Genomic DNA, 14,634 nt, shown 5'->3' on the forward strand with positions numbered 1-14,634 from the left:
AGCTACTGCAAAAGCACAGCTCCCCCTCCTAGCCCCTGCTTGAATTACAGGCAACTACCCCAACCTGCTCCAGGTGTCCAGCCAGGCAGGGGAGGTGGAGGCACACATGTAGGACACCAGATCACCTCTTCCCTCCCCTCCTCCTGGTCCTGCTCTCCCAAATGTGGGGGCTGCCAGGCTGCCATCAGCCTGCAGAGCCAAGCTGTGAATTCCTGGCAAGGTGGCAGCAGGCTGCTAACAAGAGATGTTCAGCTGGACCTTCCCTCAAAGCTGCTCCATGTGCTTGATGTCACTCTGGAGGTTGTTCCTGCCCCAGTTCATCTCCATTTCTGCTGTTAGCTCACAGTCCAGTCATGCAACATGTCTCACCTGCTTCCTGGCTTTCTCTTCCCTGGCTTGTGCCTTCATCTGCTGGACCTCCAAGGAGTCTGCCTTCCTCCTCCTCATGAAGAGGTCGTGGTTTCCAATACACAGCTGAAGGATCTATTCCAGTCAAGGGTGAAGAGTGGAGAGAAACAGCTCTACACATGATGACGAGGGCATAATTTGTATTCTTGTCACACCAAACCACTTGAACTGCTTTGATTTGGCACTTGCAAGCACTTCCACCCACTTAACTCAAACCTTGGAAGGTCCTGGACCCACATGAAGGGCAAGGAGATGAGGTACAGCTCAAATCCTGTACCAAACACGAGCTCCTGGGTTGTGCAGAGCTCCTTGGCCCTTTGCAGAGACCAATGGTTTGTTTTCTGGGCAGCCAGCACAGCATGGCTCCACCAAGAGGTACAAAAAGCCCCAACAAGGCATTAGGCCAAATAACAAAACAGTGGCTGCTACAGCTCCAGCCAGTTCCCTGCTCCCCACTGTCCCCTTTCTTTTGGTTCAAGATAAACTTGTACCTTCAACCAACTGCATGTTCAAAGCACTGAGATTCTTTTTTTGGTTTTGTTTAAAAAAGAAGGAAAACCACTTTCCATCTTGGACATATAAATAATGTCAAAATATCAAAGATTTCCTTGGACACCTTCAGATATCTTTGCTGAAGGGTTTGGAGCACCATTGTGGTCTTCTCTGGTACAACGATGGCAATACCAGAGGAGGCTTAGTAAAGGAGAAGGTACACAGAAGAGGGAAAGCTCTACCCAGTTTCTAAACTGTGATTCTTTTCTATGAACCTGAGGGGTGCATAACTGAGGCTTTTGTTGGGAAGTCCCACTTCCCTGCAGCACCTTGGTACAGGACAGTCTGTGATCAGGAGAACAAAGTTCCTCTCTTGTAAGGATAGGAAAAATAACCCCCTCTGCTTTCTGTGGGTCCCTCGTGTGACTTAACATAATGCAGAGCTACAAAAGAACCTGGATCAAAGCTCCTTCAAATACCAAACCCACAACACCAGCTAGGGCTGGTCTCTGGCACAAATGCTGAGGAGAACAACCCAATACAGGCTCTGTCATCCCTGTACAGGGAGAGTGTCCTTAGAGGGAATCAGCTTAGGAAAAAGCCAGGACTGCAGCTATAAGAGAAACACTGCATCACAGGGCAGGATGGGAAAGATCAGCAGGAGAGGAAAGGGGATCTGGAGCAAAGATGGAGTTGACAAAAAACTTTTACTTACAAGGTGCTTCTGCCAGGCAGGTCAGGTGTAACCCAAGAGCTCATAAAGGGAGCAGAAAAACAGGAGAGGTTCTGTGAAGGTGCTTGACTTGAGCTTCCCCCTCTCCAATTCTAGAGGCTGAGACACTAACTGCTACACTAAACCACAGCTCCAGTCAAGCCAGTCCCTCTGAAAAGCCCCAAAAGAACCTGGTCTTGTACTGCTGCAGGCAATAAAAGTGACTGTTGGCAGCCTTACCAGCTTATTCACACGCAGCTTTGACGAATTGAATTTAAAAACATCAATCTTTTTGTCCAATGGCTTAATTGTAAACTGAAAAGGAAAAAAATAAAGAGGGAGAGTTATCAGAGAGCAGTGCATTTAATAAAAAGGCAGCTATAAAAGTCCTTACTGAAAGCTTTGGCTCAGGGGAGGTCAGCTGTGTCAGACAAACAAGGCTGAGAGCTGTCCCTGTGGCTTCTAGCCAAGCAGGAGAAGTAGCATCAATAGCAACTAAGGAGACAACAGCTCCTCCAGTCAGACAAATGCCAGAGCCACAGAAGCAAGGAGAGTGTTGTCCACCTACAGACTGCAGTGCCTGACAGCCCAGTGTCCTCTGCAGAGCACCTTGCAAAGAACAGAGACAGCTCAGCCCCTCCCAGGGCAGGATGCTGCGCTCCTGGCAGAATGAGGAGGTACAGCAGAACCCCCCTGACATTTCTAAAAGAAGGAGCAGCAGCTCAGCTGCCCCATGGACAGGCAGGAGGGTTGCATTAGGAACACAGAAACAGGAGCTGCTGTCCTTCCCAGTGACACCTCTGCTTGCACAGAAGGGATTTTCCCTGCAGTTTGTTCACCAGAATGTGAGGAATGTTCCCATTTCTTCTCCTGGTCTCTCAGCCCTGTCACAAAACTGCTCTGCAATTCAAAGTATTACTCCCCTGCTATTTAGTGACTGTGCCAACCCAACAGCTCTCACCCTGGCTGGGTTTACCCTCTCCCAAAGAGCTTTGCCTTAGAGGGTCTCAGGAGGGCAGAGGTGTCATCACCAGGCTCCAGAGCTTCACCAGGTCAGCCCTAGGACAGACAGAAGTCTCTGACCCAACCCCAGGGAACCTGAAAAGATGGAGTGCTTCACAACACCACAGTTTTAAGAAGAGAGGCACATATTCCACCACTGACCCATGCACTACAAGAATAACTGAGTGAAGAGGCAGCAGTGAAGCAGGCAGTCTCTGTCCATTCAAGAGGGCCTATTTGTCAATCCAGCACTGTTAGGGAAGGGCTCAGCCCAGCTCACTCAGGCAGTGGTCTCTTTTGTCAGTTTAAGAGCCAAACTTTTAAGGCTCTAACACAGGCAGACATGCATGGATGTCCCTGGACTCAGGCTCTGGTAAAACCCTCACCAGTCATTGAAATCAGGAGTAGAAATCTGCTGGGAGAAGGAATTTCAGTGCCACATAAACTGTCAGTCTGCTCTGACAAATTAAAGCCCTCTGTGGTGTCACACCTATTAAACCTGTTTACTATCATGTCAGGGTTATTTGTGATCACCTTATTACACAGATGATTGACCTGATGGAAGGTGGCAGTCCTCTCCCCCAGGAGAAAGCTTGATCACAGCTTGGTGTCCAAGGCCTGGTTAGGGAGGTTTTTAGCCCTCAGATTTAGGAGGCAGTGCCTGATCAGACAGCAGGAAAGCTTCCCAAGCTCTCTGTCTTGCAGAGTTGTGAAGCTCTTTGTTTTTCAGGAGTAAAACAAGATCATGCCAGCATGGCATTACAATAAAACTTCCCAAGACATGTAACAAATGCAGCTGATGAGCAACCTTTAGCTTTTACCCTGATCAATAGCACATTTAGATTAGAAAACAATTTCTAATTAAGAAGTTAATTCTCTTCCTCAACGTGAAGTCAGCTGGTTTCTTTCAACAGCTCTCTCAGATTGAAAATTGAGCTGATCATTTTCCCCTCCATGGCCCATTTCATTGCTCTTCTCAACTAGACCTGGTGGCCAACAATGCAGAAGATTCATATTTATGCTCTGGATTTAATAAACATCTATCCAATAGCTGGTTTAAAATTACTCAACTTTCTAAAAAGATTCCAGCTGTTATGCCAAGCCCAGCAGCCTGAAAACTCAAGATGATGTAATGATATGGCAAGAGGCAAGAGCTCTTCCCACCAGGAACACATCTATACAGTCTATATACACATTAATATATACAGCAGAGATCTCAACTCCTGAACTCTGATGTTAGGGCTAAGAACATCAAAAGCAATTTTGTTTGCTGGAAAAAAAATAACAGAGAAGGTTTGAATATACTCTAAGACCAAACAAAACAGCTCCCAGATGACCTCTTGTATACCCACTCTGGAAGGTTTCAGAAGGGCTTAGAATTAAGTTTTCAATTGGAAGAAGCTAAGCTGCCCTTAGCTAAGCTTATGATAGCAAGCACAGCAGACAGAGAAGCCAAGAGAAATAATTTTAAATTGCAATTGTGCTCTTTACTGCTCTCAGGGGAGAGGGGAGATGCAGCCATACCTCTTTATCACTGTAGGAGATATTCCGGATCTCGTTCCATGGGAAGGAGATTTTAGGGGTTAACCTGTTGTCTGGGTCATAATGTGAAGACCCAAGGCATCAACTCCCAAGGAGCAGTTCAGTGGCCTTTTTTATTCTGCAGGAGGGAAGAAAAGAGCAGAAAATGCTTTTATTGCATTTGGAGGGGCTGACATGAACCCTTGCCAGCTTCACCAACCAGCCCTGAGCAGTGACCCCCCCCCCCCCCCCCCAGCAGGGAGCATCAAGAGAGCTGCCCCAGGGACTGTCCCCACAGCACTGCAGCCACCTCCTGGCTCTGCTGGCTCTCCAAGCTTCTACTCCTCCAGCCTCACAGGAACCCACAAGAGAAAGATTAACATGACCCAGAACCCACACTCACCCTGATTGCAAAATAGTTGACTCCGTACATCTCCAGGTCCTGAGCTATCTTCAGATACTCCATTTCAGCTTCATCTCTGTCAGACACACACAAAGGTCAGTGTGAAAACGTTGGGGAGGATCAGAGAGTGGGGGATGGCTGCTCCTTCTGATCCTAAACACACACAAAGGGCTTTAGAGCCTGGACTGTCTTGATTGCACAGGTCAAGCCTGGCTTTGCTGGCAAGATCAATAAAGCCCAACAGCAAATCCCACCCTGCAGCCTGCCAGCAGCTTCATGGCTGCTGAAGCCACACACAGCACCTCAAGCCTGGCTTTGTCTCCTCTCCCAGTCCCTGAAGCACACAGAAAAATCCCTGGCTGGGCAGCCCCTCTTTCAGATATCTGACAAGAAGCATTTCACTACCCAAGGCAGCAAGACACCTCATCCAGCTGAACCCCCATTCCTTCTCCTGGCCCAAAAGGCCCCAGAGAGATTCCCTTGCTGAACACCGGTCCCAAATTCTCTCAAGTATCCTCTCAGTAAGCAGGTAACATGCAGAGCAAAGCCCTTTGTCCTTCCTGAGGCTGCTGCAGAGCTGAGCTGGATTCACCCTGCAGAGCTCAGCCCAAAGCTCTCAAAGCTCTGGTGACCCTTCAGGCAAGAGGACTGACCCTGAGCCACCACCCAGCACACACTCACCTTGCTCTGCCCCTGTGTTCTGCATACCAGGCTGTTATCCTTTCCTCCCACATCTCTGGAGTCATCTGGTACAGGTTTATCACCTGAGAGAGGTGGGGAGACAAGAGGCCAAGTGACATTGCTGCTCTTGTCACAGTCTTCTTAGCCAGCAAGGGAGCCAGAAACCCCCCAGCCCCAAGGGACCCCACCCCAGCCCCACATCCCACCTTGAGACAGATGGGGAGACCTTAGAGCACCTTCCAGTGCTTGAAGGGGCTCCAGGAAAGCTGAGGAGGGACTTGGGACAAGGGCAGGGAGGGATGGGATGAGGGGGAAGGGTTTCCAGCTGCAAGAGGGGAGACGGAACAGAGATGTTGGGAAGCAATTGTTTGTGTGAGGGTGCTGAGCCCCTGGTTGCCCAGGTTGCCCAAGGAAGCTGTGGCTGCCCCATCCCTGGCAGTGTTGAAGGTTGGATGGGGCTTGGAGCACCCTGGGCTGGTGGGAGGTGTCCCTGACCATGGCAGGGGTGGCACTGGGGGAGCTTTAAGGTCCTATACCACCTAAACCAGTCTGGGATTCTATGATTCCCAGGAGGGCAGGCTCAGCCCTGCACCCTACCATCACCCAACACCCAAGCATTCACCACAGGAAAGCTCTCACCAGAGCACCACAAGGAGACATAGGCAGGATGAAACCAGGAAAAGAAAGTAAACTTTTACTCCTGAGATGGTATTCTCCTTTCTCAATACCTCTTTCTGAACCTTCTGCCTTGGTAAGGAAGTTTAAAGGAAAGCAAAGCAGGGTGCATCTCACAGGCAGTCCCCTGAGACCCTCCCTGTTAGAGAAAAGACCACCAGGCCTGGAAGCCTCCTCCTCTCCTTGGCTGAGCTCCTTACCCGTTTTGGGAGCAGCTCCTCTTGTGCCAAGAAGCCTCGTTTGTGGACATTTGGATCGTAGTCACCATACTGGAAAGAAGCACAAACATTGTGCCCACCCCACATTAAGATCACAGGCAAGTTAAACTCTTCATCCTTCCACACCCACCCCTCAGGAGAACGCAAATGCAGAGTGCTGACACCTGTTAGGTCACAACCTGTTAGAGTGGAGAAAATGTGCTGCTTGGAGAATGTAATATTCTCTTAGTCATTTGATTGCTAATAGAAACCAACAGCCTTCTACAGACACAGCAGAGGTGGAAGCAGAACAAAACTTCCCACCATCAGTTGATGTCGACCATCAGTTGATGTCCACCACCACCAGCTGCACTAGATGATTGCTGCAGGTCCCTTCCAACTGAACAATTCTATTCCCCTCTAACTGCCATGGCCAGAAAATACATCCTGCAATGCAGGGAAAGACTCATTCCATAGCTGAAAGGTCCTTGCTGACCCCCTAGGGACAAGGAGTTCCTGTCCCAAGGACTGAGCGATAGCTGCAATCTGGGCAAGGCAGATGGTGGTTTCTCTGTCACTGCTCAGCCCCCTAATGAACAAAACATCAAAAAAACCCCAGGACTGTGACAGACTCTTCTGAGACAAGTGTCAGCTTTTCTGCCAGAGGGTCCGTTGCTCAACTAGGTCATGGAATCCAATTCAGCTTTGTTCAGTGCATGCTGTAATTAGGAATATTTGTTTCCATTTCCAGCCTTCGGAGCAGTGCATAAAGTGCCTGAGAAACAAACCTGCTTATTAACAGATTGAAAAGCCCAGCGTGCCTGCAGTGCAGGTGAAAATGAATTTACCTCCTGTCCAGCTCAAGAGGGCTGGAAACAGCCAGCAAACAGCACCTCAAATAACCCAGCAAATCCCAGAGAACGGGACGAGGGCTGTGAGGCACGGAGAGGAAATGCAGGAATTGTCATTCAGCTGCCAGACAGGATTTGTGCAGCACCCTCACACCAGGCCTGGCAATGTTTGCAGGGAGACAGCCCTTCCCTCCCTGGTTTTTTCCTTAGGAACCTCAGCTCAGGAAGCACAAAACAGTGATGATTTTTAAACCCAAAACCTGCCCTGGGGGATCCTGCTTCGGCAGGTTGAACTCAGTTATCCCTCACTCCCCCACCCCAGTGGTTGGTACTAAGTCAGGAAGCTTCCATCTCTGGGCTCCTTTCAACACCAGCACCATGGACACCAACACCCAGAGCTCCACAGTCTTCACACGTACACCCTCCCTGCAGCCCAGCCAGCAACGTTTCAGGGACGCCGAGTGGGGACTAAAGAAGCAAATATTGCTCTGGAGCCAATGCAGATGCCATGGAAGCATTCACCAACCCACACTGGCTCTGACTTCAATTCGTGTAACCAAAAACCACCAGGGATTTCATTCAGGAGGGTGCTCAGCAGAGTGTCTGTCTTCCAAGGGCTTGGAAGCAAGTACACATCCCTTGAACCCACATCATAAGAGAACAGCACTGTCAGAAAACTCTGGCACTGACACAGGAAAGAGCTCCAGTAACCTTGGAGAGGCAGAAAATACATCATTTTTAGGTGAGGAAAATAATAGCAAATAGGATTAACGTGATTATTTTCTGTTGTGATCTACCATGGAGATCCAAGGCTAAGTCTGGATTATCTGATTTTTTCACCTGGGGAGGAATATCTCTGTGTCCCAAAGGGGTATTTGTGCTGAGGAGGAATGTGGATGAGAACATTAATTATAAAATCAACAAATGTCTAAAGTCTTGCAGTAGATGTTGGCTCAAATGATTCTGCAAAAGCAATGCTTTTAAAGACCTCTTCAATTTCAGTCATTATTCCAAATCTGTCAGGGAATTTCAGCTCCTGTGAATTGAACTACATGATTAATACTTGTGGTTACACCAAGTTGCCTTTACCTCATTCATACACCGGGCTAAATGGAGACATATTCAGCTTCCAACTATTAACACCAAGTATTGATAGTGAAAAAAAAAGTCCCACAAAAATAAGGGAGCTCTTTGCTAGTGCTACAAGATTTGAAGTGCTGGGAGGGTGACTTGCACTGAAGGGGCAAGCAAAGGAAGAACCTCCTGGCCCTTGCCATTTCTTGCCAGGCCATGGTTTTCAGTTGATTCCACATCCCTCCTGGCTATTTAAAACCTGAACTGCCTCCAGGATCTGGAAGCAGTGTCAGTGGGTTAGAGGGGAAAACACAGAGTAATTCCCTAAATGAATACAAGGATATAGAAATAAATAAAGCTTTTATTTTTATGACCTGTGTGCTTCTTTGGTTATTGCAACAACAGCACAAACCAACCTGGCTGTCACTCAAATGGCTGCAAACACACGGCTATGTCAGGCTATTACTCCTCTAATCATGCAAATCAGCACAGTATTAGTGAAATTACTGGGCTCAGTGGCCACTTCTTGCCAGAAAGGACATCATTATCCTATTTAACTGGAAGGAGGTGACCTGCAGCATCTTTCTTCCTAGGTCCCTACTGAGGACGTGCTTTCAGCTGAGAAAAAAACCCAACCTAGAAGGGGAAACCCTGCCCATGGGATCAGCAAGGAAAAGCCACGGAAAGCACACCAGTGAAGATCAGGACAGGCACCTCACTTCCACCTGTGCACATCTCTGGGCAGAACTGAAGGGTGGGAGAACTGCTCTGACCTCCAGCCCAGCAAGTGCTGAGTGTGCTCCTGAGCACAAGGTCAGCAGCCTACACACTGAAATTGGAGTAACTGTACTAACTTACACCCCTCTCCTGACCCACAGGAGCGGAAGCTGCCAGGGCCAGGAGTTAACTGCACTCAGTATTTACCCAGTGGTTTATTCCTTTTGGTAACAGGAAAAGTTATCCCCTGTGTATCCTCAGCTCAGCAGGTCAGTGGAGGAAAAAAAACAACTAAGTCTTTACTCATAGACTGGAGCAAGAGTGATGAATGTTTCACACAAACAGAAACATTTCTACCAGCAACCTGTCTTGTCCTGGCTGATGAGGCTCTCCAGCAAGACACTGTTCCATCAATATTCTGACTATGAGCACAAAACAGCTTTTTCTAGTGATTTCAAACATTTGTCATCAAAAAACCTCACTGCTGCACAGCACCCAGGGCTGCAGCCAACCACAGAGGCAAAGGGGGATGAGGAAGGTCATGAGGCAACACACCAAAGCCACAGTGGGGACACTGCCTCTGTTCCCAACCAGCCTGGGTCAGCCCCCCTCTTCAGGCAGTGAAGGTGTCACTGAGCAGAGCCACCCAACTTCTGCTCCTCCAGGAGAGGAACAAGACCCAGGACAGGGCTACCTGCCCATGGCTCCTGCTAGCCACAAGCCATGCAGGGAGTCAGAACTGAGCATGACCACAAGGCCACAGCCATAATGGAACTGGGCTGTGAGCAAAGCCCTGCTGCTCCTTTCCCCAAGAAATTATCTTTTCAGCCATAAACTGAGCTAAGTGAGAAGACTCCTGAGCTGAGCAGCAGCAGTAGATGTTCCGTGTTCCACGGGGCTGAAATGCATCCCCTCCTGCATCAGCCTCTCCACTTCTGAGCCCAGGGCTGCTCACTCTGTCCCAGGAGTCCCCCTGCTGTGAGCTGCTGCAAGCTGTCTAAGTCTGCATGCTCCAGCCTGGAAAAGTGCCTTCTCCTAAATAAATCCACAGCAAAACACACTTGACTCTGCCTCCAAAAAGAATTCAACCAGGGAATGAGAGGAACTCAGTGACCACTGACTCCTCCCTGTCTAGTGAGGCCACAAGATCAAATCCAAGCTAAAGGGAGAAGCCAGGAAGATCCCTTTAAACCCTATGCTAACATTTCTGTGGCAAGCTGTAGCCCTCCAAATAAAGCAGTTATCAGGATGACAAGTATTCTGGGAAAGCAGCAGAGCTGGGAGCTCCACAGCTCTTTTGCCTCTGGCTACAGTGGCAAAAACAGGGAAAAGATCCAAAACAGCAGGGGCTTGGGGAATTCACCTGCTCCAGCAGTGAGCCACACTTGAGCAGGCACTGCAAGCTCACAAGCTGGGCACTTGCTAAAGAGGCTCCTGGAAAGAGAAAACAAAAATCTGGCCAGTGTCTAAAGGCAGCCAGGAATCAGCAGTGTGGAGAAAGCAAAATCATCAGTGGAGTCCCCTCAGTTCCCAAGTTTCAACAACTCTCCCTGCCTCGAGTACTGTGTCCAGTTCTGGGCCCCTCAGTTTAAGAAGGATGTAGAGGTCCTGGAACAGGTCCAAAGGAGGGCAACCAGGCTGGTGAAGGGACTCGAGCACAGGCCCTATGAGGAGAGGCTGAGAGAGCTGGGGCTGTTCAGCCTGGAGAAGAGGAGGCTCAGGGGAGACCTCATTGCTGTCTACAACTCCCTGAAAGGAGGCTGTAGCGAGGTGGGAACTGGACTCTTTTCACAGACGACCATCAACAAGACAAGAGGACACAGTCTTAAGTTGTGCCAGGGGAGGTTTAGGTTAGATATTAGAAAGAATTTCTTCACGGAGAGGGTGATCAGGCTATGGAATGGACTGCCCGGTGAGGTGGTAGATTCTCCGTCCCTGGAGACATTTAAAAAAAGACTGGATGTGGCACTCAGTGCCATGGTCTAGCAACTGCTCCGGTGGGTCAAGGGTTGGACTAGATGATCTCTGAGGTCCCTTCCAACCCGGCTAATTCTATGATTCTATGATTCCCCTTCCTTGGGAAGCAGGTATGTGGCAAAGCACCTCTTTTCCCATCACCTAGGATAGCTGCCACACAGAGAACCTCCCTGGGCCTACCTTGGCTTGGACAGCGTAAGAGGCCAGCAGGACAGAAGCTTCAGGAGGACAGTAGATCTTCTCATCCAAAATCTGCTTCTTCACCTGCATGCAGCAGCAAAGGACAAAAACCACACATTTAGTGGGGCAGGATGTAACACCACTGCCACAGGCTGCAGTTTGGTTTAACTTCAGCTGTCAAGCACACACTTAACAATTTTCCTACCACTAATTCCAATTCAGGACCAGGAAGTCTCTGGGGGCTGGGAAGGGCTTAAGTTTTCACAGGCCACCTTTTTCACACAAGTTTGTGAAGAAGAGCTGAATTTCCAGGTGGAAAAATGACAGAACCTTTATGTCATTGCTGAAGGCAAGGGGGTTGAAAAGTCATCCATGTAAACACAGATATCAAACCTCTTAAGGCACCAGCTCTGTGTTGAGATGACACAGAGACACACCACCAAATTAAAAAAAAAGAAGTTTGCAGCTCAGGCTCTGAGCAGGTTGTGCTCTGGGATATCCAGGACTCTGTACAAGGCAGCACCCACCTGTGCTGTAGGCTAATTCCCTCCAACCCCCCAGCAGCACCCACCCACTCTCTGGCAGTTTTTTCAGCAGCAGGCAAAGCCCTGGGCACGCTCCCAGGAGAGCCAATGTGCAGCTCCCAAAAGCCTCAGCTTTGTGTTTCCTGGCTTCTGTGCATTAAAAAATTAAACCTGTCATGTTCAATGTTTTTTGGTTTTGCACACTTAATTTTCCTGAATAAAGTCAGGGGAAAAAAAGCATACTATTTCCTGGGAGACTTAAATGGATTGTCACAGAGATGCAGCAACATCAATTTGACTTTTAAACATGCTTTGAATTCTCAGAGTTTGTTACAACATAATCACAGGAGATATTCTCCTGGATTTAGATAAAAACAGGAGGGCTTGCAAGCTTATGTGTGCTCTGGTTTCCCATGTGCCCAGGTTCCCCTCATCATCAGAAATTCTGGTAGAGAAGTCATGGTCTGCATTTCTAAACCACAGCTTTAAGTGCTTTTCCTCCCTAATTTTCTTCTAAGATGCTAACAGCATTTTCCTCATCAAGGATAAAGCCCATGGCAAATGAGACCCTTAAAAATACCTCTGCAGAGACACAAGTGCACGAGGCCTTGGGAATTAACAGCAGTACTTGGCAATCAGAGGTCCTTCAGCTCTGAAGAACAAAGATGAATTTCGGAAGAGGTGAACCAAGGAAGTCACTTTGCTGGCCAGCTGAAAGGCCAGGGCACACTGAAGCCTGCAATGGTATTTCCAAGAGCATCCAAATCCAGGATGCCACTCCCTTGGTGTAAAAAAGCTCAGGCTGTGAGTCCTCCTGTATTTTTCTAATTTCTTTCTTTTAGAAACTTCAAATTAACAGCCACAGAGCAGCTGCAAGATGCCAGGATGTATCCAGCAGTCTGCCTAGGACTACCCTGCTCCCTGCAACCATAAGAGACACAACCCTTTAGAGGACATAATTTCAGAAAATTGAGCTGGTCTGAAAGGGAGCTCCTGTGCCAGAAGCTCTCTGCTACCAGCACTGCCACAAAAAAGTCAGCTGAGTTCTCAGCACACAGAAGTTTGGCAGCCTACTTTAAATAAAAAATTAAAAAGCCTGAAGGTGTGTTCAACATGGTTCCCAACATCAGGGCATGAGCTCCTGGGGCAGGGGGGACTGTGAGGTCTTCCCCTTCTCCTCTGCTTTTGCCATCAGTCTCCAACAGAGCTGGGCTTCTGGGATCTTCTGCTCCAGTTATATGCAGGATGTTTTGCACAGTGCCTTGCTGGACAGCCAGAACACCAAACAGGTTGGCTGCACTCTGTTCCCCAAGAGGAAATTCCTTAGCTTCCCCTCAGGATACCATCAGGTAACCAAGGCAACCAGCACCCCCCATCCTGTGCCCACACCTCACAGATTCATTTCTATCTCACACCAAGGCCACAAATCACCTCACCACTCCTGACAGCAAGTTTATAAGGTCTGCAAGTCTGGGCATCTGGGACTGCTTCATCCAGACAAACCATCTTTGACCTATTTTAAGAAGTTTTTTTGTTGTTGAAAACAACTCCCTTCGGAGAGGTGGGAACATAATGAGGAGGAGCCATGCTCTGCTGAGCAATTTTCTGACCCTGAAGCCTCACACTGCTGCTCATCCCTAGCTCCTTCTCTCTGGGGCTGGAAAACAGTGTACAGACACAGCTCCTACCTGCAGGAAGAACAAGTGCTGGGTGATTTCCTGGACCAGTTCCTCCTCTGCATTCTCAGGATAAAATTTGGCCAGGAAGTGGAAGGTGACAGGTTCCTCTGTTGGAACATCATGATCCAGAACCTGTAGGAATACAAGAGCCACTCAGTAACTCTTCCCAACTTCTTCAGTGCTCCAGTCCTTGGGAGCGAGACCCAGCTCCCTTCCCTTGGGATCACCACACCTTTTGTCAACCACTTTAGACAACTAGAACAGACAAACCAACCTAAAGAGTTCAGAAACCACAGTTAGAAAGAAAACAACCAAGCATTTCTGACACTTCAAAGGATGCAAGGAAACAAACAGGCACAAACAAAGAGCGTGTGAAATAAGAGGGAGAGGCTGATCTTGACCTGCTGCCAGCACACTGCTTCTTCTCAACCTGGCAGAGCTCTACCCTGCTGTGCCACCAGCAGAACTCCTCCTTGCTCACCTCTACAACCTCCTCCTGGACTTCAAGGTTGATCCTTGCTTCCTTTCTACTATGCTGGCACCAGCCAGGTCAGACTTATATCAGTTTAAATCTTGTGAGACACCCAGACCTCCCTCAGTGTCCCCATGACTGTCTGGTTTTAGTGGCACATCCTCTGGCCACAAACAGAACCACATCTATCACTGTTCCAACCTACCCTGCACCAGGCTTGGGTTCCTCCCTGGTCTCCATCTCCTTTTCACTCCTCTGGTTTCACTCCTCCCCAGCTCTTTGTACAGCTCAACAAGACAAGAAGCCAAGATGCAACTGCACTTTTCACAGACTCCCAGACCAGTTTGGGTGGGAAGGGACCTTAAAGCTCATCCAGTGCCACCCCTGCCAAGGGCAGGGACACCTCCCACCAGCCCAGGGTGCTCTAAGCCCCATCCAACCTTCAACACTGCCAGGGATGGGGCAGCCACAGCTTCCTTGGGCAACCTGGGCAACCAGGGGCTCAGCACCCTCACACCAAACAATTGCTTCCCAACATCTCCTCTCCAGCTCCCCTCTTGCAGCTGGAAACCCTTCCCCCTCATCCCATCCCTCCCTGTCCTTGTCCCAAGTCCCTCCCCAGCTTTCCTGGAGCCCCTTCAGGCACTGGAAGGTGCTCTAAGGTCTCCCCATTGCAGCCTTCTCTTCTCCAGCCTGAACACCCCCAACTCTCTCTTCCTGGCTCCAGAGCAGAGCTGCTCCAGCCCTCCCAGCAGCTCCAGGGCCTCCTCTGGACTGGCTCCAACACCTCCCTGTCCTTCTGCTGATGGGGACCCCAGAGCTGGACCCAGATTGACCCCACGGGCATCTCCCCAGAGCAGAGGGGGACAATCCCATTCCTTGACCTTTCTGGCTAACTGTTTTGCCATTCAGTGGCACAGGAGAGACACTTTTAGGTTTCATTGCCATTATTCACATGCAAGTCCAGCACAGCTGTCTGCAGAATGCTTCAGTTCAGGGATTCAGTATGGAGAGGCTGAAGCTGCCTGTACCTCACAGGGTGCTGGGGTGGGCTCCCCCTGCGAGGTAC

General features: G+C 49.2%; 1 protein-coding gene across 1 annotated transcript in view; it reads right to left on the reverse strand.

Annotated features, from left to right (window-relative positions):
- The window catches only part of NF2 (neurofibromin 2), a 48,635-nt gene that overhangs the window by 22,170 nt on the left and 11,831 nt on the right, over positions 1-14,634 (reverse strand). Inside the window, 9 exon segments of the mRNA XM_030460441.1 lie at positions 370-483; positions 1,853-1,927; positions 4,139-4,261; positions 4,263-4,274; positions 4,539-4,614; positions 5,220-5,302; positions 6,095-6,163; positions 10,891-10,974; positions 13,103-13,225. Of these exon segments, the coding sequence (XP_030316301.1) occupies positions 370-483; positions 1,853-1,927; positions 4,139-4,261; positions 4,263-4,274; positions 4,539-4,614; positions 5,220-5,302; positions 6,095-6,163; positions 10,891-10,974; positions 13,103-13,225 (759 nt within the window).

This window comes from Calypte anna, chromosome 15, assembly GCF_003957555.1.
Source record: "Calypte anna isolate BGI_N300 chromosome 15, bCalAnn1_v1.p, whole genome shotgun sequence".
Classification (NCBI taxonomy): Eukaryota; Metazoa; Chordata; class Aves; order Apodiformes; family Trochilidae; genus Calypte; species Calypte anna.